This window comes from Hyla sarda, chromosome 8 (genome assembly GCF_029499605.1).
Source record: "Hyla sarda isolate aHylSar1 chromosome 8, aHylSar1.hap1, whole genome shotgun sequence".
Classification (NCBI taxonomy): domain Eukaryota; kingdom Metazoa; phylum Chordata; class Amphibia; order Anura; family Hylidae; genus Hyla; species Hyla sarda.
The window spans coordinates 37,326,278-37,346,875 of NC_079196.1; the positions used below are offsets into that span (position 1 = coordinate 37,326,278).

At 43.0% G+C, this 20,598-nt stretch overlaps 1 protein-coding gene across 5 annotated transcripts in view; it reads left to right on the top strand.

Annotated features, from left to right (window-relative positions):
- GPD2 (glycerol-3-phosphate dehydrogenase 2) overlaps window positions 1-20,598 on the top strand; it is a 302,607-nt gene that overhangs the window by 135,807 nt on the left and 146,202 nt on the right. For all 5 annotated transcript variants that reach the window (XR_008847310.1, XM_056536600.1, XM_056536602.1 and 2 more), the window contains exons 10-11: window positions 12,796-12,930; window positions 18,252-18,427. Coding sequence is in view for 4 of the 5 variants with exons in the window: in XM_056536600.1 (XP_056392575.1) it covers window positions 12,796-12,930; window positions 18,252-18,427 (311 nt within the window). In the remaining variant the exon portion in view is untranslated. The remainder of the gene's footprint in view (window positions 1-12,795; window positions 12,931-18,251; window positions 18,428-20,598) is intronic.

A 20,598-nucleotide genomic window follows, 5' to 3' on the forward strand; every position in this document is an offset into this window, starting at 1 on the left:
GCCCTCCCCAGCCTAAATAATGCCAGCCTGTTACCGCCTAGGCACAGGAGCGCCATTTTTGATGCTCCGAGCCTGTTGGTACTGGCTCTTCCCGGTACCCCTATGGTGAAGGGTAGTGGGGTTATAATTGGGGATTAGCGCTAGCTGTTTTTGGGGCTAACGCTAAGCCCCGGCTTAGTAATGGATTCTGTCAATAAGATGGCTTCTACTACTAAGCCTGAAAATTCTATTAAAAAAAAAAAACACGACACATTGGAAAAAATATTTTATTTAAAAAATCACTCCCCCACAGCCCTCGTTAGCCATTTTATTAAAAGTTTTAAAAAAATCCAGTTCATCCTCAGTAGTCCTCCGAATCCACCCTAGTCCTCTGCATACACGGATCTGAAACAAGAAGAAAAAAAGAAACACAAAAAATGGGTTAGGGCATTTTTGGACCTCTCCGCTGGGGAGAGTGCTCATAATGCAATGTCTTCCCAAACAGCCTTTGGCTGTCTGGGCATGCTGGGAGTTGTAGTTTAGCAACAGCTGTAGTCTCCCTGTTTGGGAAGACTCTGGCAGAAGGGTCTGTTCACATTATACAAAACGGACAATGTGAACAGAGCCTCAGACTTACCAGCCTGGCTCCTGTCTGTAGCTCCGCCTCCTAATGACATCATCACTAGGGGGCAGAGCTACACTGACCCAGCGGGGACAGGGAGCAAGTGAGGTAAGCAGATTACGTCTTCTGTATACACTATATACAGCTATCTATAGATAGCTGTATATAGTTTATACCGCCCAAAGGGACTATAGGAGTAGGGAGTCCTGTCAGTCTGGTGACAGGATTCCCGGCTCCTGTATAGTATATATGTGTACACTATGTACCCCTGTATACTATACGGTCGGCGGAGGTGAGTAGTGATGCTATACATCATTCCTCACCTCTGTGGACCGGGCGATCAGCATCTGACCCACAGAGTGGTACCTGAAAGCAGTGAAAAAAACTGCCACAGGGTACATATTTAGCTTTTTCCACACACCAGGAAAAATGCCAGAAAAAGTGCCAAAATGCAGTATAAGGCTGTGGCAGTTTTTCTGGTGTTTTTGCTGGCTTAATCCTCACTTTTTCCTCTCCAGGTTTCCATAGAGTTTTGGTCTCAACATACAATGGTCGTCCTGGAACCAATTAATATTGTAATTTGAAGGACCACTGTATTACAATATAATATTATTCCCCCTTGCTGCCCATTGATACTAAAGTTGTGTGGTGGCGACTGGTTGTGTGTGTTGCAGGACAGATGTTGTTACCCTAGGGGCAGATGATATTAACCCCTTGTGTTCGTGATGCTAGGGCGTTGTTTAGCCTTAAACACCCGAAGGTATACATCTAGATCCTGGGCTAGGCACGGGGGCCATGAAGACTCCGACGCCAAGTTATGGACAACGGTAGCTTTACTGAAGGTAGACAGTTGTTACAGTCTATACAGTACAGCCAGGGCCCAAGGAGGTGACCAGTTACACAATGACCTTGCAGGTTTGCTGGGACTTGTAGTAGACAGGAGAATTTAGCGCAGGCCACGCTGAGTAGATAGAAGACTTAACTGACAGGACAGTGACTTCAGCTTACTTGCACTTGACTTGAGGCTGTAGGACTTGACTTGAGGCTGCAGGACTTGACTTGAGGTTTCAGGACTTGACTTGAGGTTTCAGGACTTGACTTGAGGTTGCAGGACTTGACTTGAGGTTGCAGGACTTGACTTGAGGTTGCAGGACTTGACTTGAGGCTGCAGGACTTGACTTGAGGCTGCAGGACTTGACTTGAGGCTGCAGGACTTGACTTGAGGCTGCAGGACTTGACTTGAGGCCTCCAATGTTCTAGATACACACTATAGGCACGACTTGACTGGACCTCAGCACAAAGAGAGCAGACCTCAAAGAGAGCGAGGCTAGCTCCACTCAGGGCTTATATGGGGGATACTAGCAGGGAACCCATAGGCCACCTTTGAGGTCAGCTGGTCACTAATACCTCCTGGGTAACAATCACATGGTATATTTATTAAAGGTACAATACACAATATAATACATAACCTATTTACATGGGGGGAAACAACTGCAGAGTGCCCTGGCGACACTAGACTGCCTGACAGGGCAGGGATGGTATGGGGAAACACCATCCCAAATTGGGCCACCACAGTTGTCCCTATGTAGATAGCAGAAGGGCTTTTCAGCCCTCTCAGGCACCATAGCCTTGGTGATTCTGCAATGTCTGCAATCCCTATAACTGTACCACCTCCTGGCCTCTGTTATGTGTTTTAAAAAGCTGTTGTGGTATTAAATATGGAAAGTTTATTATCAGGCAGTATTGCCTTTTGGCTTTGTATATCAGGAAGACCTCCTGTACCATGGAAGAGTAGGCCACTATCCTTCATGGTGACCTCTACTGACTGTGGTGAGTGGCAGTGGCACTTAGACTTGGTCGATATTATCGGCCGATAATCACGATTTTGGGCCTTATCGGTATCGGCAATTACCTTGCCGATGAGCTGATAATGCCGCCCCCACCACACCGCGACCGCCCTCCACCGACCCGCCGCACCGCGTCGCACCCCCCACCGCACCGCCCCGACCCCATTGCCTCCCCCATCCCCGGTTTTGTAATTACCTGTTCCCGGGTCCCACGCTACTTCTGGCTCCTGCTGCGTCCTGCGTTACGCTGTGCGCAATGATGAGTGACGTGCGCGACGTGACGTCACCGTCAGTGCGCACAGCGACAGCTCAGGACGACGCCACCAGAGCCAGATGTAGAGGGGACCCTGGGCCCCGAGAACAGGTAATTATAAAACCGGGGACGGGGGAGGCAATGGGGCCGGGGCGGTGCGGTGGGGGGTGCGACGCGGCGGTAGGGGGCGCGGAGCGGCGATGGGGGGGGGCAGTGGCCGTGATAGGACTCAGGACCCCAGGACAGGCAGGAGGAGAGAAGCGGGTGGCGGCGGCGGCGGCCTATGGCACCACAAAAGCCACTGCAGTTCATTGATTTAAATCGCCCGCTTTAAATCAGTGATCTGCAGCGGTGTCGCGGGGGGATAAATAGCCGATAACTTATATCGGAATATCGGTATAAGTTATCGGCTATCGGCCCTAACCTGCACCGATTATCGGTATCGACCCTAAAAAAACGATACCGGTCGAGCCCTAGTCCATATATCACAATCTACTTACAATAGTTTGTTTTTAACACTTTAAAATCTTCTCCAGAAATTGTCCTACATGTAATAAGACTTTTCATATGTCTGACTTGTGGTTTTCCTAGTGATTTGTATAGAGATGTAGAGACAATGGGGGACATTTATCATTGTATTTAGAGTTGTTTTTGTGTGTAGATTTGGCACAGCGCTGCACCTCAGGCTATTTTTTGTGACTTTGTGGTCTACACTTTTTTATTTTATTTAAAGTGCATAAAGACCAGCTGTTAAGGTGAGTCTTATTCAGTGGTAATGAATTTATCAACTTAGACTTTTTGTGAAAAGGCCCGAAACCATCGAAAAGTCTCTAAACTGCACCAGCCAGACTTTGCTTAGCTTTTTGGTGTATGTGAAGAGTTAAATGTCAGAAAATGTGTAGCTCCACAAAATTTATTAAATGCTCTGCGACCATTTAATGCCAGCACCCAAAAAAATATGTATAAAAATGCTTCACTTAAAGGGGTACTCCGCTGCTCAGCGTTTGGAACAAAATGTTCTGACTGCTTAGAGCCCATGTCGGGAGCTTGTGACGTCATAACCCCGCCCCTCATGACGTCACGCCCCACCCCCTCAATGCAAGTCTATGGGAGGGGCGTGACAGCTGTCACGCCCCTCCCATAGACTTGCATTGAGGGGGTGGGGCGTGACCTCATGAGGGGGCGAGACTATGTCGTCACGAGCTCCCGGCACCAGCTCTAAGCATTCATAACATTTTGTTCCAAACGCTGAGCAGCGGAGTACCCCTTTAAGCCTACAATGATAAATGCCCCCTTATAGGCCCCGATTTACTTTTGCTAACCCAACCTACCTTTGTCAGTTTTGCGCCTTGTGCAAAAATTCAAGCCTGTCAAACCTGAAAAGGGAGCATGGTCAGTGAAAAAAGGGAGTGTCTAGATGGCAATGGGGTATGTCACAACCCGACCTACCGTATTAAGAATTGAATTCACAGAAAATCATGTGAATAAATGGCTGGAAATCTCCAACAAGAAAAAGCTGGTCAGATCTTTCCCGACCTGTGAATCCCCATAGTAAATATGGTAGAATCATGAATACCTGAAACAACATTCTACACTAATAAAATCCCCAAACCTTTAGTTATTTAGGGCCAATCTATTTGTGTCTGTTTCCTCAACCAAGAACCATTGAACCCTGAGAAGACTTTCATGTTTGTTTTTTGGTCAAATTCCTTTCTTTTCTTGGTGTGTTCAGCTGTAAACAATGTGTAAATAACTTTCTATATTCTTATATATTTTCACTTTCTATACTTAACACTTTAGATTTTTGCCTATACTGAAAACATTTGACCTTTCAAAAGAATAATTTCTGTATATTTTTAGGTCACATTTTTTAATTCTTTACTTTCCTGGGGTATTCCATTTGTGGAAAGCAATATTAATATAATGCACATGTCAAAGCATTAAAATCTTCAATGTTTATTAAAATCTTCTTAAAATATCAGTACACCAAAGTTCTAAGACACTGACTCGTTTTGGACACGTTATCGCTCTTAATCATGGTCACTTAGCTGAAAACAAGTATACAGCTGACCCTTACCCCATATACACTTGGTTTGGTAAATATTACACTTAAATAAGGAGGCATGCCTGGAGTTAGCTGCCATTATCAAACTTATTGTAATACCACACCGGGCTCCTATCCCAGGTATAAACAGTGTGTAATTCAATGCATTTCTATGGCAGAGGCGGAGACTGCTGGATGCAGCGCTCCGGCTCTCCCATAGAGATGTATTGAGGAGGCGTGTCGGCTGCTACATCATGCGGTGGTCGGACACGCCCCCTGGCCGCTGACTGCCGGGGCCTTGTACGGAATATCACGGGGGGCCTCAGCAGTCACACTCCCCCTGGGTCTGAAACATATTCCCTATCCTTAGTTTTCTCATCACAGAGTACTCCTTTAAGCCTTTTTTTAAGGGGGCCAAACATTTTTTATACCTTTCGGCCAAACAAACGGTCGAAGAGTTATCTGTCCTGACTTCACCGTACATATGAACATTAAACATGGCCGAACATTCATGTATTGTCTATGGGAAGAAAAGGAGTAAGCCACTTCCAGATAGATAGATAGATAGATAGATAGATAGATAGATAGATATGAGATAGATAGATATGAGATAGATAGATATGAGATAGATAGATATGAGATAGAGAGATATAAGGTAGATAGATATGAGATAGATATGAGATAGATGGATAGATAGATATGAGATAGATAGATATGAGATAGATATGAGATAGACAGATATGAGAGATAGATAGATAGATATGAGATAGATAGATAGATATGAGATAGATAGATATGAGATAGATAGATAGATAGAGAGATATAAGGTAGATAGACATGAGATAGATAGATAGACATGAGATAGATAGATATGAGATAGATAGATATGAGATAGATAGATATGAGATAGATAGATATGAGATAGATAGATGTGAGATAGATAGATGTGAGATAGATAGATATATGTGAGATAGATAGATATGAGATAGATAGATAGAGAGATATAAGGTAGATAGACATGAGATAGATAGATAGACATGAGATAGATAGATAGATATGAGGTAGATAGACATGAGATAGATAGATAGATAGATATGAGATAGATAGATAGATATGAGATAGATAGATAGATATGAGGTAGATAGACATTAGATAGATAGATATGAGATAGATAGATAGATATGAGATAGATAGATAGATAGATAGATAAATAGATAGATAGATACAGTAGATATTAGGCCCCTTTCACATTACTGTTATGTTCTTGCAAAAAGTCATGAACTCCCATTAGAAAGTCCATAAAACTGCCGTCAGAAAATCCCATTCATGTACATTTTTTGATCATCCTTTAGAATCCCGTTATGACCAACGTCCGTTATTTTTGATAGGGCAAATGTATGCACTAATTTTTGTCCCATCAAAATGTCTATAGGTGACAAATGTTAACGAATGGCATCCGTTATTGTCCATTATTTTTATATTCCGTTATGATTCATTATTGCTACTGAGCATGCTCAGTACAGCATCACAACCAGGAAGTCACATGGACATAAAATAACGGACTATAACGGTGCATGACAGGGGGATAACGAATGACACGTCCGTTATTTCGACAAAATTGGCCATCAGTTATGATCCGTTGTATTTCATCCATTTTTTCATGACCCCTTATTGCTAAACAACAGGTCTCAGATTGCAGGAACATGACGGTAGTGTGAAAGGAGCCTCAGATTGATAAAAATAGATAGATATTCGAGTTGCGACCCCAGCCGATCAGAACTTTCGACCTGTCTGTGTGGGATGTCAAATGTTTTTCCCTAATGGCAGTAATGCTGTAACGCCCCCGGGGCCGAGCTCTCTCCCAGTCCTCCCCTGGATTACGCACGACACGAATAAATACCACTTGTGTTTTCCAAGCTGTATTTTTTTGCCACGCTGATACATGAACCCTATTGTGAGTAAAAGTGACGTTTTGTTAAATGTCTCTTCCTCCTGTTCAGATTGCATCTAAGTGCTGCAGGCGTTGTTCTTACGGAAACAAAATATTACTATAAGAAAAAAATTAAAATAAAAAAGAATTTACAAATAGGAAAGTATTTACACTGTAACGGTGACATTGACATTCTAAAATGTAACTAAAAGAAATAGTCTGATTTAATCTACAGTGTAAATGTCAGCGGGGGAGGGGGGGTTCATACCTCTGTATTAACAAACATCATGGAGGGTCGTTTTGTCTGATTTATTACGTTCCTGGTAGGGTACTGACTGCAGCCGGGATCATTGTTTAGAGCATAATTTTAGCCTGGCATTGGATGTGCGCTATTTTTTTTTCCCTCCCCGCTCGGCAGTAGGATCCCCGCCATAGTCGCATGCTGTTTTTCACTTATGCAATTAGCTGTGTTTATAGATTGCCTGTTATTGAATGAACAACCACGCTAGCCATATCAACTCCTCACAGACCTGCCTTTCCCCTGCCAGACACCGTGCCAAGGTTATCGACTTACACAGGCTTGGATATGTTCCAGCTGTTTAATTATAATGTCTCATAAGCAGCCATTTCCACTTCCATTAGTTTATAAACGTAATATGCTATTTTATTTCTGTGATTAGCACTTCATTTAGGCCCGTGTAACAAGCTGCCAGAAGACGGCCCTGTCCTCACTCCTGAGTGGTCTCGCTGGGGACAGATCTTTGTTTATTTTAATTAATTAATTAATTAATTAATTTAATCTTGTAAATTGATATATTTTTCGTCCTATAGAACGCACCGGCGTATAAGACGCACCCAATTTATAGGTGCAAAATCTAAAAAAAATAAAGATTTTGAACCCAATAGTGGTCTTCAATCTGCGGACCTCCAGATGTTGCAAAACTACAACTCCCAGCATGCCCGGACAGCCGTTGGCTGTCCGGGCATGCTGGAAGTTGTAGTTTTGCAACATCGGGAGGTCCGCAGATTGAAGACCACTGCATAGGAGGTAATACTCGCGTGTCCCTGCCGCTCCGGACCCATCACCGCTGCCCTGGATGTCGCTCCATTGCTGTCACCGTGTCCCCGTCACTTCGGAACGTCTCTGCTGCCGGCCGGATATCCTCGCTCTCCGTCGCCGCCATCACGTCGTTACGCACGCCGACGCTCATACGCGACGACGTGATGACGAGGAAGGAGAGCGCCGGCCATACAGGGGATCCCTGAACGGAGAAGACACCGAGGAGGCAGGTAAGGTCCCTCCCGGTGTCCTGTAAGCACTAACCCGGCTATTCAGTCGGGCTGTTCGGGACCGCTGCGGTGAAATCGTGGCGGTCCCGAACAGCCCGACTGAGCAGCCGGGTTAGTGTCACTTTCCCTTCAGACGCGGCGGTCAGCTTTGATCGCCGCGTCTGAAGGGTTAATACAGAGCATCACCGCGATCGGTGATGTCCTGTCCGTTGATGGCCGAAGGGACCGCCGCGATAGGGGTGTATTCGCCATATAAGACGCACCGACTTTTTCCCCCCAAGAAAAAGTGCGTCTTATACGGCGAAAAATATGGTATCAAGATGGAAGTGTTTCCGTATCGCAGACAGTTATATAGAAGTTGTGGTTAAAAATGTATTTCAATTAAAATGTATTTATTAAAATTGTGCGCCAAACATGCGCCAAAATTTCGTCACTTTCAGCTATTTATGTGAAATGTGGGCTTGGCTTTCTACTTACCTCCAAACTGAGTAATTTATTAAAGGGGTACTCCGGCGCTTAGACATCTTATCCCCTATCCAAAGGATAGGGGATAAGATGCCTGATCGCAGGGGTCTCGTCACTGGGGACCTCCGTGATCTTGCACCCCAGTTAAAATCAGCCCCCGGAGCATTTTTGCTCCAGGTCTGATTACCGGCAACCACGGGGCAGGCGGCGTGTGACGTCACGCTCCACCCCTCAATGCAAGCCTATGGGAGGGGGCGTGACAGCTGTTTGGCTAGGTTCAGACTACAGAATTTCTGCCTGCAATTCCGCTTTGAAATTGCAGTCAGAAATTCTGCTTACTAAAATGTATTATGCTAGTGAATGGGTTTTCCGTTCACCAAATCATACTTCGGAATTTTTAAAGCGGAATTTGTGAACGGAAAATATGCTTTAAAATTTCCGCCTGAAGAATGGCAGTGCAAAACACTTTCTATTGGGGACTGCAATGTCCGTGCGATCCTGAATCAGTCGGCGCTGGCAGCACTCAGAATCTCTAGATGGAAATTTTCCGTCTGGAGATTCCATAGTCTGAACCTAGCCTTAGGGTCTATTCACACGGAGGAATTTCTGCTTGCGGAATTCTGCCTCAAATTAAAGCCCATAGACTTCTATGGGATTCCGCACTCCCATTCACACTTCTGAATTTCCACTTGCGGAATTCTGCTAGTGAAATTCCACAAGCGGAAATTCAGAAGTGTGAATGGGAGTGCGGAATCCCATAGAACTCGATGCGCTTTAATTTGAGGCAGAATTCCACGAGCGGATATTCTGCCATGTGAATAGACCCTTACACGTGGAAAAAGGCCATGCCCCTTACAGTCGGGCCACATCTTTTTATTTATTTTTTTTCTCAGTAGTACGTTTCTAAAAACACATTAAAAAGGTACAAGTGATTTCGGCAGGTTTTTTGGCACAAATTTTTCAGAGATTTTTTGGTGCAGTCAATTCAAAGGGGTACTCCACTGCTAGACATCTGGAAATGATAGCGGATAAGATGTCTGATTGTGAGGCTACTGGGGCCCCCCGCGATCTCCCGCAGCACCAAACGCCGTGCTCCTGCGGCAGTGGTCGTGATGTCACCGCCTCGCACGCTTGTGACGTCATGCCACGCCCCCTCTATTCAGGTCTATGGGAGGGGCTTGTCGGCTGATAGGCATGAATAAAGAGGGTGTGGTGTGACGTTGTGAGGGGGTGTGGCCGTGACGTCACGACCTCCAGCTCCAAGCGTTCTGGACCAAATGTTCAGAACACTGGAACACCGGAGTACCCCTTTAATTTACCCCCGCCCAAATTAAAATTCTTTAAATAAGTAGCTAAAACTCTCTCCGTTGCATGCCGCTTCCTGTGGGGGTCTACACCACTCTGTTATTAAGGAGAAAATGTGTCCATAAAAGTGTCAAAAGATAAAAACCGTCAATTTTCTTGGTGTGAACATGGCCTAAGACTTATGATTTTTTACTTTGTCTTTCATTTTTGACTCTTTTATCTCTGATAAGGATTATATTCTATCTGTATATCATAGACTCGGATACTGAGTCTAATATCCCTGGCAATGTAGGTAAACCCTATCGCCCAGCTGATCCATGTGGTCAAGCGTAAGGGTCAGAGTCATACTGTGTCAGGGATAATCGGTAGCGGCAGATACACCAGGCAATCCTCCTGTGAACTTCTTATTTGCCTCCAGTTACCTTCACAATATAGGATATCTTACTATATCGGGGGAGACACGTTTCCTGCCTAATTTATTTCCAATAGTACAAAAAATATCACATCCTGCCTCAGGCCGGAAATATTTTATATGTTACATGGATGTCTTTAGCTTTAATTTTCTAATTGTACGGATGACGTTAAGATTTTTAGATGGATTGAAGATGTATTTACTTAGCAAAAAATGTAACAAAAGATTAGACATGAGGGAAAGAAACTGAACTTGTATTGAAGGATTTCTGTTACATTTTATAAATAAAGTTGTTTAAAAATTAAGTATAAAAAAACACCAGAACTTTGCAATATAAACCCTTGTGTAAGGCTGCATTCACACCACGTTTTGTACATACGGTTGTCGGATCCGGCGGGGGGAGAGGCAAACCAGGCGCTCCCGTACCCCAGCCGAATCAGCCCGTGACTCCATTTACTTTAATGAGCCGGCCGGAGTCAAACGGTGACTCCGGTCGGCTCAGTTTTGACCCATATGCGGTATACTACGGTTTTGGGTCCTGTCACAAAACCGCAAATGGGTCAAAACTGAGCCGACCGGGGTCACCGTTTGACTCCGGTCGGCTCATTAAAGTAAATGGAGTCACGGGCTGATTCGGCTGGGGTACGGGAGCGCCCGGTTTGCCCCTCCCCCCGCCGGATCCGACAACCGTATGTCCAAAACGTGGTGTGAATGCAGCCTTACAGAAGAGTGGAGCTGTTGCTTTTATAATTTTTTGAAGCTTTTTAAAAAATAAATAAAACTTGAATCTGGTTGCTATGGGCAACAGCTCTGCTCTCCTATTACACAAGGGTTTGATAAATGTGTCATTTTTTCCCAGTAAAACAATGGGTGAGATCTATGAAACTGTCTAAAAGAAAAACTGTCTTTGTTTCCCAAAGCAACCAATTACAGCTCCGCTTTTAATTCGTATTGTGCTCTTTAAAAATGTAAAGAGTTGTGATTTGGTTGCTTTCAGTTTTCAAAAATCTGCCCTATAAATGTTTTTTAATCTGACTGCCATGGCGACCAGAAATCTGTGTATGGTTCTCTAATGTTTTCTATTTTGTACGGTCACATATGTATTCAAAGGAGGATCTCCATAGAAACTAAGGATGTATCCATAGGATACATGATAGATGTTTTCTCCATAGAGAGGCAAAGTCTGTTCACCTTGCACTCTGCCTGACAAAGGGCCTATTCCAGGCCAGAAACGCGTTGTCTCTGTTCAGAGGCAGAACTTGTAGCTTTTGGGCCACAATGCAGAATCTGCAACAGGTTCCCATGTGCAAATTATAATACTGGTCTCTTAAGGGGCAGATGTGCTTTGGGGCCCCCTTAGGCACCAGGACCCTGGTGCGACTGCTATCTCTGAACCCCCTATAGCTACACCCCAGTCTCTTTTAATAAATGTATTGTTAATAATTGATCAGGACTTTGCCTACTTGATCATACTAGGACCAGTGCTGCCACTTCTACCTAATAGGGGGCATTCCCACCTACCTATCTACTCAGGACTTCTACCTAATAGGGTGGATTCCCTACCTACCTATCTACTAGAGACTTCTACCTAATACTGTAGGGGGATTCACTACCTACGTATCTACTGGGGGCTTCTACCTAATAAGGGGGACTTCCTACCTAACTACTTGGGGCATAAATGATGTCTGTCACTCAGGGCCTCATGTTCAACCTTTGCCTATGGCTTTTCAAAGACTAGAGCCTCCTCTGCTGTTGCATAAACTTAAAGGGGTACTCCGGTGGAAAACTTATTTTTTTATTTTTATTTTTTATCAACTGGTGCCAGAAAGTTAAATAGATTGGTAAACTATTTCTATTAAAAAATGTTAATACTACCAGGAATTATTAGCTGCTGAATACTTCCGAGGAAATTATTTTCTTTTTGGAATACAATGCTTTCTGCTGACATCACGAGCACAGTGCTCTCTGCTGACATCACAAGCACAGTGCTCTCTGCTGACATCTCTGTCTATTTTAAGAACTGCCCAGAGCAGCATATGTTCTATGGGGATTTTCTCCTACTCTGGACAGTTCTTAAAATGGACAGAGATGTCAGCAGAGAGCACTGTGCTCGGGATGTCAGCAGAGAGCTCTGTGTTCCAAAAAGAAAATAATTTCCTCTGTAGTATTGAGCAGCTAATAAGTACTGGAAGGATTAAGATTTTTTTTTTTTTATATAAGTAATTTACATATCTGTTTAACTTTCTGGCACCAGTTAATTTTAAAATAAAAAGTTTTCCACCGGAGTACCCCTTTTAAACAAAAGTATTGGTAATTGGTATTGATGGGTACTAAAAAAAAAAAAAAAAAAAGTATCGGTACTCGGATTTAAAAAAAAAAAAATAGTATCGGGACATCCCTACTTTATTGCATACTTTTAAGAATTTGCAAAGGAAAGTGTATTACAAGCTAGGCATGTGGAGTACTGAACCCATTAACACTTATCAGTTCTGTGTCCAGAATATTATTAGATTGGAATAAAGGTTAAAAGGATGCACTGACTTGAACTAAAACCTTTGTTTTTTTTTTTGTTTGTTTTTTTGCAGTGTATTTATACGGTCATATAAATGCATCACTCAAAATGTTAATGTATCTGTTTTTGTTGACAGTCCGGAGGGGTGATGTACTCGCGGCGTGGAGCGGTATACGTCCACTGGTGACAAATCCCAACTCTACAGACACCCAGTCCATATCCCGCAATCATGTTGTTGACGTTAGTGGGACCGGCCTTGTCACAATAGCAGGTAACACAGTCCTTTTACAAATACAAATTGGATTGTTATCATATTTACTATAGTGAGTGAATAGTATTTTCTAGTAAATATCTGTATTTCATTTGTGAGTCCCCCATCCCAAAAAAGACATCACCTGCCAGGGGTACTCCAGTGGCAAACTTTTTTATTTTTAATCAACTGGTGCCAGAAACTATAACAGATTTGTAAATGACTTCTATTAAAAAATCTTAATCCTTCCAGTACTTATTAGCTGCTGAATACTACAGAGGAAATTCTTTTCTTTTTGGAACACAGAGCTCTCTGCTGACATCCCGAGCACAGAGCTCTCTGCTGACATCTCTATCCATTTTAGGAACTGTCCAGGGCAGCATATGTTTGCTATGGGGATTTTTTCCTACTCTGGGCAGTTCCTAAAATGGACAGAGGTGTCAGCAGAGAGCACTGTGCTCGTGAATCAGCAGAGAGCTCTGTGTTCCAAAAAGAAAAAAATTTCCTCTGTAGTATTCAGCAGCTAATAAGTACTGGAAGGATTAAGATTTTTTAATAGAAGTAATTTACAAATCTGTAAAAAGGAAAAAATGTGTGCAGCTCACAGATCTACAATCCGAGGATATAGTTGGTTATATGCCGAAACCCCAACGGCCGGGAATAAATAATATGAAGAGAAAATATATAACCGATCCTTCTAGGATTTTACCCCAAAGGGTACACAATGAATTCAAAAATAATATAGAGAAATTTCAATTGATATACATTTTATTAAACATATATAAAATAGTTGATGAAATTGGATAAAATTATTCTAATCCTGGCACAGATATATATTGGTGAATATTCCACTGGGCTCTAGTGGTATTGATCACCTAAAGTGGGAAGACTTTGTTCTAACAATCATATATAATAGAAAAATTAGTAAAAAATTGATTAATAAAAAATTAGTAAAAATTATAGAAAAATATATATCGGTCTGAAAAAGATATTAAGTCCTTCTCTGGTGCAGCTGATATATTATCTTAGCGATGAATAGATGGACCAGTAGTGTATCCACTATGCAGTTGATTTTATCAGTCTATTGACTAGTACAGGCTTACTGGTCTGTATTGGATACTGCTGTCACAATGTATCTCACCCGCTCCTGGCGCTTGATGTTGTCTCCGTCCACCATACGCCGGCTGCGCTGTCACTTGTGCAGAGTTTTACTTATGCAGGGGTACGTTTGGCACAACGTCCCCAGTGGCCTCCATGTTGCTCCTGTGATGGTATTGCAGGGCGGGCGCAGCGCTGGCGTCCCTCGTGGTGGATGATGATGGAGAGTGGTGTTTTCTCTGAATATATTTTGTATTTCTCCTACTGAAGAAAGGGTCATGCGATTTAGCAAAAGAACCCTGAAACGCGTCTAGGTTAAATTTCCGCACCTTGTTACATATCGATGGTGTGAACCTGGCACAGAGACTTGCTACATATTGGAAGCATCAATCACTGCAGCTGCAGTCCGATCTGGACTCACACCACGATTTCTTACTAACCTGAATCTGCTGGGAAAGATCCATCTTCCACCCGTCCTGAGAAAACGCCACTCTCCATCATCATCCACCACGAGGGACGCCAGCGCTGCGCCCGCCCTACAATACCATCAAAGGAGCAACATGGAGGCCACTGGGGACGTTGTGCCAAACGTACCCCTGCATAAGTAAAACTCTGCACAAGTGACAGCGCAGCCGGCGTATGGTGGACGGAGACAACATCAAGCGCCAGGAGCGGGTGAGATACATTGTGACAGCAGTATTCAATACAGACCAGTAAGCCTGTACTAGTCAATAGACTGATAAAATCAACTGCATAGTGGATACACTACTGGTCCATCTATTCATCGCTAAGATAATATATCAGCTGCACCAGAGAAGGACTTAATATCTTTTTCAGACCGGTATATATTTTTCTATAATTTTTACTAATTTTTTATTAATCAATTTTTTACTAATTTTTCTATTATATATGATTGTTAGAACAAAGTCTTCCCACTTTAGGTGATCAATACCACTAGGGCCCAGTGGAATATTCACCTATATATATCTGTGCCAGGATTAGAATAATTTTATCCAATTTCATCAACTATTTTATATATGTTTAATAAAATGTGTATCAATTTAAGTTTCTCTATATTATTTTTGAATTCATTGTGTACCCTTTGGGGTAAAATCCTAGAAGGATTGGTTATATATTTTCTCTTCATATAATTTACAAATCTGTTTATTTTTCTGGCACCAGTAGATTTTTTTTTATTTTTTTTTAAGTTTTCCACCGGAGTACCCCTTTAAAGCCCTTGACTTCAGGCTTTGTTATGCCCCAACATTGGTATGCCCATATACTTATTGCTCCCAAATGTACCAATGTAGTCACTATTAGACTATGTTAGGCCCTTTGAAATCAGTGGATCTGGCCATATTACACTATGGCAGGTTTTCAGCTTTTCCCAATCAATGTGCCTCCAGCTGTTGCAAAACTACAACTCCCAGCATGCCCGGACAGCCTTTGGCTGTCCGGGCATGCTGGGAGTTGTAGTTTTGCAACAGCTAGAGGCTCCCTGGTTGGGAAACACTTCACTATGGTATACATCAGGCTACTGCTCAACCCGTACAAAGTATATCACAAGCGTAGAGTCGTTTTTATGTGAATTTAGCTACTTGGCGTTTGTTCACTCTTCATTGGAATTTTAAAAAAATCGAGACTATGGCTTTTTTGTGGGGGTATCTTGGCGTTTTTTTTCCCCCCGTAGACCCCCCGCATTTTTGGGGACGTTCCATTCCCCCCCCCCCCTTTCTAATTCTTCAATAAAAATTTTTGAGTCACATGATGAATGAATCACATGATTAAATGAATCAAATGATAAAAACATGGTGAATAAAACGCCAAAGAAAAAAAAAAATTTTTAAAAACACACCAAGATTAAAACACACAATTTTTTTGGGGAGAAAAAAAAACACAAAAACTGCATCCAAAAAAGGCAGGTCGAGGGGGGGGGGGGGGGGGGAAACACAATGTCTATATATATATATATATATATATATATATATATATATATATATATAAAATAAAACGGGATGAGTATTTAACTCAGGGCGAGTTCACCACTCCTGGTTTGACGGAGCTTTCAAGGGCCACTAAGCACTCCGCAGGTATTCTGGGTAGGGGAATATGCAAATCAGCTCATTACATCACCTTTTCACACGATGTTCCCTGGTATCAGATTAGCTCCAGTTACGGAATCTAAAAAGCTAATCGGGATTAATGCCAAACCAGAACTCTCTCTCCAGAAGGACGGAGAGAGAGTTCTGGTTTGGCATTAATCCCGATTAGCTTTTTATATTCCGTAACTGGAGCTAAGCTGATACCAGGGAACATCGCCTGAAAAGGTGATTTAATGAGCTGATTTGCCTATTCCCCTATATATATATATATATATATATATATATATATATATATATATATATATTGTATATATAATTTTTTTTCACCACTTTAAATGTTATAAGCTTTCTATGTCTCTGCTAATGTAGCAAATTTAGGGCTTCTTTTTATAGGGGCATGTTGTGGCTTTTGTTGGTTCCATTCAAGTTTATACGATGGGCATTCATAAAGTTTTCATATTTTCATTGGAAATTGTGAGGCCTGGTTCACACGGTGGATTTTCCAACCGGACATGTCAATTCTTTTTGCAGAATCTGCTCATCAATGCATTGCTGTCTATGGAGAATTTCTGAGCGGTCCTAGCACCGGCATGTTCTGCCAGCACCCGCTGTCTGGGGAATTTCTGGCTGTACATTCTGCTGTGTGAACATAGCCTGAAGGTGCTTGGAGTTATTAATTGGTCATGTCTTAGGTTGACATGTGACTTCGCAAAGGAAGTTGCCTATGTAGAAAAGTCATGCAATTTGTTTTAAAATAGACTTAAAAAAGTGCTGAAACTTTCTAAATGTTCCTCGTACATTCTTTTTTTGTGGGTGGGGGGAGACGGGATGCAGAAAACTACAGAAATGTTTGTCAGACAGGAATGAGTGGGCGGTGATCTAACAGACAGCCATTGAGCCATGGATTAGGGATTCATTGTCTAATAATACAGTATGTATCCCATTAAAGGGGTACTCCAGTATGTATCCCATTAAAGGGATACTCCAGTGGAATTTTTTTTTTTTAAATCAACTGATGCCAGAAAGTTAAACAGATTTGTAAATTACATCTGTTTAAAAATCTTAATCCTTCCAGTACTTATTAGCTGCTGTATACTACAGAGGAAGTTCTTTTCTTTTTGAATTTCTTTTCTGTCTGACCACAGTGCTCTCTGCTGACACCTCTGTCCATGTCAGGAACTGTCCAGAGCAAGAGAGGTTTGCTATGGTGATTTGTTCCTGCTCTGGACAGTTCCTGACATGGACAGATGTGTCAGCAGAGAGCAATGTGGTCAGACAGAAAATAAATTTTAAATAAAGAGGACCTCCTCTGTAGTATACAGCAGCTGATACGTACTGGAAGGATTAAGATATTTTAATAGAAATAATTTACAAATCTCTTTAACGTTCGGGCACCAGTTGATTTTTTATATATATATATATATATATATATATATATATATATATATATATATATATAAAATAGTTTTCCATGAGAATACCCCTTTAACATAAGAATTCTGCTCTGCATGTACTATCAGTAGATAACCATGGAAGCCTTCAAGGCTATGTTCATACGGCAGTATTCCTTATTGGAATTCCACACGGACATTCCGTTGCAGCAGAGTCCTATTGAATTCAATGGGATTCGGCTGCGCTGTGCATATAGCAGAATTTCTGTGGCGGAAAAATCTGGTGAGGAAATTAAAATTCTGGTGTCCGCAGAAAGAATGGAAATGTCCGCACGGAATGCATTGTCGTCTATGAGGCAGTGTATTCCTGAGCGGTCCTAGCGCAGGCATATTATGCTGGCGTCCACAGTCTAAAGAATGTCCGTACAGAGATTTTCCATGCAGACATTCTGACCTGTGAACATAGCCTAAGTGTTCATGCAGTTATGGCTCTGGTGGAGGGATATATGCTTAATTTTCCACGTCCCAAGCCATCTAAGTCGGATACTTGTGTAAGACTACAGGCATCCAATATAGGATTTTGTGGAAGTCCCATAGACTCGCATGGTACTTCTGCAAAATCCATAGATTGAATTTCCATAGTCTTGCACAAGTCTCAGACTCGGGCAGCTGCACGAAAATTTAAGCGTAAATCCTGCTGCCTGAACCATGAGTGGATGTATGCGTCAATCTCTCCGTTATATTCCATTAGGTGGAAAGTGGACGACATACCGCTCTATGGCCGAGGACACGTTGGATGCCGCCATTAGAGCACATAACCTGAATGCTGGGCCCTGCAAAACTGTTGGGCTCTTCCTTGAAGGTGGGAAAGACTGGAGTCCCACACTTTACATTCGTCTCGTCCAGGACTATGGATTGGAAAGTGAGGTAAATTGTCTTTTATTTGATCACATGTGAAGTTCTATCTCATGAAGATCTGTGCATTCAAAAAATGTTAATGATGTCACTTGCACAACAGGTCCACAAGAGGTTAAAGGGTAACACTACACAATCACAGAAATTGATGTGATCCAAGGTTGATACAAGGTGCCCAACCCCAAGTGCAGTTGTGCACCTACGTTGGAGTGGAGGACCCGCACCTATGGATCACAATGTGGTTTCACTGCTGTGGTTAATGTAAACAATGACATTAGCTATACCTCAAAACTGATGTAAAATTGAGACATTAGCCAGTATATCCTTATATGAAGGACACACTTGAGCCCGCATACCACGCCAAGGTTTCTCAAGTGATGCGGGTCCTATCAACTAACCTACCTGGCCAGATAAATAAAACCAGGAACCGATATACGGCAGCCATAGGCCTGACTTGCAGATTGCTCCTCAGTCACCTCCAGTATGAATCTAAGCACACATACAATGGGAGGGAGTAGACAAACTACAAGCCCCACCCCTGGTTGGTTCATTTGTAGCAGGCCTCACAGGTGAAACCCTAATGCTACCCAGCAAGATAAAAGGGTGCATTAGTATAAGCCTTAAGCAAAGACATGTTGGCTTATATTTGCATGAACACTACAGGGTAACACTACCTTAAAGAAATGTCCACCTTTACAACCATGTTTGTTGTTATTATTACCACTGTCCATCTCAAGTGAAAAATGAAGCAACTTTTTAAAGGCTCTTGACAAAAAAAAGTCCTCCCCTCACCATACTTCACTGTAGGGATGGTATTGGGTAGGTGATGGGCAGTGCCTGGTTTCCTCCAGACATGATGCTGCCCCCACCATACTTCACTGTAGGAAGGGTATTGGGCAGTTATTGGGCAGTGCCTGGTTTCCTCCAGACATGATCCTGCCCCCACCATGATCACTGTAGGGATGGTATTGGGCAGGTGATGGGCAGTGCCTGGTTTCCTCCAGACATGATGCTGCCCCCACCATACTTCACTGTAGGAAGGGTATTGGGCAGTTATTGGGCAGTGCCTGGTTTCCTCCAGACATGATCCTGCCCCCACCATGATCACTATAGGGATGGTATTGGGCAGGTGATGGGCAGTGCCTGGCTTCCCCCAGACATGATGCTGCCCCCACCATGATCACTGTAGGGATGGTATTGGGCGGGTGATGGGCAGTGCCTGGTTTCCTCCAGACATGATGCTGCCCCCACCATGATCACTGTAGGGATGGTATTGGGCAGGTGATGGGCAGTGCCTGGTTTCCTCCAGACATGATGCTGCCCCCACCATGATCACTGTAGGGATGGTATTGGGCGGGTGATGGGCAGTGCCTGGTTTCCTCCAGACATGATGCTGCCCCCACCATGATCACTGTAGGGATGATATTGGGCGGGTGATAGGCAGTGCCTGGTTTCCTCCAGACATGATGCTGTCCCCACCGTGATCACTGTAGGGATGGTATTGGGCAGGTGATGGGCAGTGCCTGGTTTCCCCCAGACATGATGCAGCCCCCACCATGATCACTGTAGGGATGGTATTGGGCAGGTTATGGTCAGTGCCTGGTTTCCTCCAGACATGATGCTGCCCCCACCATGATCACTGTAGAGATGGTATTGGGCAGGTGATGGGCAGTGCCTGGTTTCTTTCACATATGGCGCTTTGAATTAATAACAGAAAGTAACATTTTGGTTCCATCAGACCAGAAAATCTTTTTTTCTCACAGTCTGTGAGTTCTTTGGGTGCTTTTTTTTGCAACCTCCACATAGGCTTTTATGTGGCCTTTCTCCCCCAATTACTTAGTTTGGTAGGGGCGTCCATCTTTAGGTCGTTCCAAACTTTAGGTTGGTCCTGTTTGTTCCAAACTTCTTCTATTTAAGAATTATGGAAGCCTCTGTGCTTTTGGAAACTTTCAGTGCAGTAGAATCTTTTGGTACCCCATGTGACTCCAATCAGAGGGTAGAAACATCTCAGAAATGATGAAGAGAAATGGGAGGAGACAGAGATAAACCTCCAGTCATAGCAAAGGGTCGGAATACTCATATACATGCCCAATTGTAGTTTTCTCTTTAATTAATTTGCAAAAATTACTTAAATTCCGTTTTCACATTCTCATCATGGGGTATTGAGTGCAGAATGATGGGGT